Source organism: Eubalaena glacialis, chromosome 10, assembly GCF_028564815.1.
Source record: "Eubalaena glacialis isolate mEubGla1 chromosome 10, mEubGla1.1.hap2.+ XY, whole genome shotgun sequence".
NCBI classification, from domain to species: domain Eukaryota; kingdom Metazoa; phylum Chordata; class Mammalia; order Artiodactyla; family Balaenidae; genus Eubalaena; species Eubalaena glacialis.
The window spans coordinates 83,346,708-83,352,240 of NC_083725.1; the positions used below are offsets into that span (position 1 = coordinate 83,346,708).

At 50.3% G+C, this 5,533-nt stretch overlaps 1 protein-coding gene across 1 annotated transcript; it reads right to left on the minus strand.

Annotated features, from left to right (window-relative positions):
- Nucleotides 1-1,463: 1,463 nt before the first annotated feature.
- Nucleotides 1,464-4,688, minus strand: LOC133098634 (serum amyloid A-2 protein-like). The gene is made up of 4 exons (XM_061201509.1): nt 4,600-4,688; nt 4,189-4,280; nt 2,147-2,285; nt 1,464-1,756 (listed from the first exon to the last, which is right to left on the minus strand). Exons 1-4 carry the CDS (start codon nt 4,602-4,604, stop codon nt 1,594-1,596), a joined length of 399 nt encoding a protein of 132 aa, XP_061057492.1. The 5' UTR covers nt 4,605-4,688; the 3' UTR covers nt 1,464-1,593.
- Between the last annotated feature and the right edge of the window lie 845 nt (nt 4,689-5,533).

Below are 5,533 nucleotides of genomic sequence, written 5' to 3' on the forward strand. Positions count from 1 at the left end.
AGCAGGAGAAAGGATGACTTGAAAGTTTGGATAAAGCAAGTTCTCCAAATTTTTGTAAATAGGAAAAATTTAATAATCAGCCTTTTTATTACTTGAAATAAAAGTTGGATACAGAAGTCTATTCACCATTCTTTTTTTTTTTTTTTTTTGGCTACCTTGGGTCTTCGTTGCTGTGCGTGGGCTTTCTCTAGTTGCGACGAGCGGGGGCTACTCTTCGTTGCGGTGCGTGGGCTTCTCACTGCGGTGGCTTCTCTTGTTGCGGAGCACGGGCTCTAGGCGCCTGAGCTTCAGTAGTTGTGGCGTGTGGGCTCAGTAGTTGTGGCTCGCGGGCTCTAGAGCGCAGGCTTAGTAGTTGTGGTGCACGGGCTTCGTTGCTCCGCGGCATGTGGGATCTTCCCGGACCAGGGCTCGAACCTGTGTCCCCTGCATTGGCAGGCGGATTCTTAACCACTGTGCCACCACGGAAGCCCCTATTCACCACTCTTTAAAGTGTTAGATCATTTTAGTTCTTGGAATCTGTAATCTGAAAAAACCAAACACCAAAACCAAAGTTTTTATCCAAGGAAGAAGGTTCTTGGTTTATCTAGGAATTTGTGATTTATAGAGTCACTCATAATTCCTGGGCTCTAACAGGCCCAAACCCCTTTTATTAGACACTGTTTTCCTCAATAAGAAGTAACATGCTGGGACTTCCGTGGCAGTCCAGTGGTTAAGACTTGGAGCTTTCACTGCCGTGGGCCTGGGTTCAATCCCTGGGGGGAGAACTAAGATCCCACAAGCCATGCGGCATGACCGGAAAAAAAAGTAACCTGCTGCTGGCTTTCCTCTGTTGGGAAGGGTCCAGGGAGGGAAAATGACTTCTTCTCAAGGACCTGATACATATCCAATGCAATACAAAACCTCCTGATACTTAATCTTGATGTTGCCCCTATGCCTCCGTTTCTTGACATGTTTGTTCCTGGACACTTGCATAAGGCAAGGAATATAGAGTGAAGGGAAGCTGCTTTGGAGGCACTTCTGGATGGCACAGACAGAAATTGGTTCATAGATGGATTTGTAGGTGTTGCTGAGAAATGAACAGAAGATCAAGGTGCAGTTGCTGGAGCAGGATTCCACGATCCAGTCCTCCCGAGGCTGCGTCCCCTGCCCGCACACAGACACCACTGAGGACAAACTAAGGGGACTAGACCCCAGGGCAGAGAAGCTGACAGGACACAACTGCCAGGGAGTGAAGAGGCCTGAATACAGAAGGGCCTAGAAAGAGCACCACTGTGACCAGAGGGGCCTGGAGGGGAGCGGGTCTGATTAGGGGAAGGGGTGGAGCAGGGTGTCTGCCCTGTATGATGCTGAGATTGTGTCCCTGACACCCAAGACACAGGCACAGACTCGGCCTTCACGTGGGTGTCCAGCCATCACCCCTTGGGAACAAACAGGCTGTCCTTATATCAAAGAATAACACACAGTTTTCAACATTCAATCTCTTAAGCATTTATTAGATCTGCTGGCGTCTGTGGACAGAGGACTCACTAGCTCAGCGTCCCTGCCCTTGGGGGCTCACAGCCCCGTCGTCTCCTGAGCAGAGTGAGAGGCAGCTCAGTACTTGTCGGGCAGGCCGGCAGGTCTGAAGTGATTGGGGTCTTTGCCGCTCCGGCCCCATTCATTGGCAGCCTGGTCGGCCCTTGAGTCCTCCAGTCCGTGGCCACTGTCTCCATGTTTAAAAAAGTCTGTGACTCTCGGAATAATCTCTCTGGCATCGCTGGAATGGAGGAGGGCAGGTAGGGGATTACTCCAGGGCTGACGAGCAACAGCCCACCCTCCCCATCTCTCCTCTTTCCAAGGAATCAAGGACTCTGACAGGAGCTAGGAAAGAGGGGATGAAGCCTGAGGCTGCCCGGGCTCAGCACACCTCAGCCCTGCGGGTCCCCTTATGCTGGGTGAACAGCACCCATGGGGGAGGCTTGGGAATCGTCTGTCCCACCAGCCTTGCTCTGCTCTTCAGCCACTCAGACCCCACACAGGACACAGAGGGTGAGGGTGGATAAGAGGAGGAGAGGTCACAGCCCTACAGGTAGTTCTCCAGGGCTTGGCCCCTCCTGGCTGTCCGAGGCTCTCACACCCATCCCTGCATCCTCAGGGCCCCTGGTACCTGATCACTTTAGCAGCCCAGACGCCCCCAGGTCCCCTTTCGGCAGCGTCACGGTTGCCCCGGGCGTGGAAGTACTTGTCTGAATTTTTGTAATTGGCTTCTCTCATGTCAGAGTAGGCTCTCCACATGTCTTTAGCCCCTGGGAGGAATGCATATAGAGAAAGGATTATCAGGTGGACAGAAAACTATGACACACCTTAGAGAAGAATCAAGGAATGAAAAATCTTCCACTGACTCAGTTTCATCCTGTGGCTATAGCACCATGAGTGCCATAGGTTGAGAAGAGCATTCTTTGTGCCTAGTTTCCTGCTCCTGGTAACTCGAATGAGAGTCGTTATGGGGGGAGGGGCACAGCTGTGTTGGACCTGGTTGTCTGGCCCCTATGATGCTGTCTCTGGACTGCATCTCACTTAGGGCTCTATGTGATATGTTTAAAGGAGAGAAGGGAGCTATCATTATAGGGCAGGATTCCTCAGCTTCATACTATTGAAATTTTAAGCCAGATAATTCTTTGTTGTTCAGGGCTGTCCTGGGTATTGTAACACGTTTAACAGCATCCCTGACTTCTACCCACTAATGGGCAACCTATTCCCCAAGTGTGACAACCAAAAATGTTTCCAAACATTGCCAAGTATCTCCAGGACACAAAATTGCCTTGGCCCCGAACCACTGTTATAAAAGGAAGCTGCATAGGATAAGATCCAGGGGACTTGGGTGAGTGAGGAGGTGACATGGAAGACAGATTCTGAGAAAGGGGCAGACATGCAGCACCTCTGCCCTGACGCCTAAGAAATGTATTCCTGCTGCGCGAATGCGCTAATTGTGACTTGATTCCCCTGCCTGTTAGGCATGTGAATGGCATCTTGAGAACTTTCTAGTGGACGGTATTGATGATGTGGGCTGCTTGAGGAAGCAAGCCCTCGAGCAGTGGGTCTTTTCCTCAGCCTGGGTACACTTTCCAATCAGCTGGGGAGGTACTGAAAGTCCCATGAGACCTACCTCACACCCCAGGCCAATTACCTCGCACTCTCTGGGGTGGGTCTCAGGCATCAATAGTTTTCATTGCTCCCCAGGTGAATCCAACATGCAGCTGAGATTGATAAGCCCTCAGCTTGAGAAAGTGGTACTGGGACAAGTCTACCCAGCAAGAGCTTTGGCCTCATGCACAGCTGGGTTCAAACTTCTGTCCTGCCACCTGTTGACTGGCACTTAGTCCCTGGGCAACGGACTCGGCTGCTCTAAGCCTCGGTTTTCTCCCCTTCAGATGGGGGAAGATGCCTCCCTCACGGAGATATTCTGCAAGTAAGTAGGTGACCAACTGTCCCAGCCTAATCAGAACTGCCCCTGTTTTCCTGGAACTGCCCCAGTTAGCGTTGAAAGTGTCCTGGAAAACTCCTCAGACCTGGGCAAAGCAGGAGAGTTGGTCACCCTGAAGTGCATGTAAGGGCCGAGTTCCTACTGGAAGCTTGATATATGTTATTAGGTTCCCCCCACGGTCGCACACGGTTTTTTTTGTCAGTTAAAAGGCTAGAAAAGGGTGGGAAACAGACTAAACCAGGGACAGTGTCACTGAGTATAGGAAGCAGGAGCAAGAGCTAAGCTGAAGGTCCCTGAATTATCCAATTAGGAAATGGAAGGTAAGAAGGAAGAGAAGAAGAAGAGTGGAAGGAAGGAAGGAAGGAAGAGAGAAAGGGGGGAGGAAGGGAGAAATGGATGGAGGGAGAGAAGAAGAGAAGGGAAATAGATGGATAGCTTTCATCCTACTTCATGCAATTGGTCTGAGGGAAATGCTGTACCATTTCAAGACTTATTTTATGTCTTCCAGTCAAACTTCCATTTCAGCTGGGAATGATGATTGTTCTTTCTCTAGTAACTGACATAAATCCTGTGGTTTTCAATCTGTCTGAATAAAAGCTCCCCAAACACCTGGCACCTTCTACCACATAGGGCACCACTGCCTAAGACAGTAGCTCCAACCCTTAAGAGTGCTCAGGGTGAATCCCAGAGGCCCTTGGGTGCCATCCCCCCTCCACCAGCCTTACCTTCATAAGCCTCACCAAGGAAGGAAAACCATCGGCTGTGGACTCCCAGCACCAAGGAGCAGAGAATGAGGCCTGTGAAAAGCTTCATTGTGCTGAAATGAAAGGAGAGGGTCAGGGAGACACGGACAAGCCCTGCACACCCACTTTGGGATTTGTATGTCAAGGAGATCCCGTCTGTTCTTTTCCATTTGTTCTCATTAGACTCTCAGCGGTCCTCCTAGGGAACATTGCAGTGGGACCTCACTCGGAGCCGCTAGCCCTCAGTGCTGAACCCACCAACCCTGAACCCGAGACTGTCTAAGAGGTCCCCAAGGTGGAAGAAGAGGGCAGCTGGGGCCTAGTCGTGCCTTGCTAAAGCAGCCTGTAAATAATCAAAAAGCATTTCCCATGCACCACTCTGCCAGCACCCACCTCATACAGGACAAATACAAAACAGAAGAATTAAAGTAAGTGTTTTCAAAGAAATCACTCCTTGGAGAAGTTTCTCACCTGAAACCGGTGGAGCAGACCTGCTGGGGACAGGTGGCTGTATTTATACTGAGCCATCCCTGCTGGGGTCATGGGGTGAGAAGGAAAGCTGGGCTGGTGCCTGGGGGAGAGTCCCTGCAGGTCATTTCTCCTACAAAACTGCAAAGGGTAACTTACTGGAATCCAATGGCTGTCCTCATCCACAGGTCATTTTCCTCATTGTGCAACCCTGAGAAAATAGGAAGTCCTGTTCTGCCTGGTGGCCACTGTCAGGGGTGGAGGGGCTGAGGCCCGGGCCACCCGGGCTGCGGAGAAGAGGATGTGGAGCTCCAGGATGGAGGTCCCCCGGCTGCTGGAAGGTGTGCGGTTAGAGGATGCTCCTTCAGCCTGGACCTTGCTTTCCTGGTCATTTCCTCAGGATGGTCCCTTCTGGACCAGATAGCAGATGTGTCAGAAATTAAATCCTTTGAACTCATGTGTAAAGCCCTTGAGCTTCAAAACTGACAGGCCACCCCACCGAATGTCGTGGGTGCCCTGGGCACTTTCCACCACTCTGTGTACCTGTGCTGAGCTCTCAGCTCCAGGGCAGAGAAAGCCCTCTCAGCCTCTCAGCCATGCATTTCATAAGGGTCAACACCTATTATGACAAAAAAAAAGAGAGAGGTATAATAAACTAATGAGAAGCTTTTTGACTTGATAAAGGTTAAATACCAATAATCTATAGCAGCAGTTCTCATAGTGTGTTCTAGGGAAACCTGAGGGTCTCTTAAGACCCTTTCAGGGGGGTCTGTGAGATCAAAACTATTTTCACAGTAACACTAAGATATTCTTTTCCTTTTTCATTCTCATTTTTTTCATGAGTGTACTGGGTATGAAA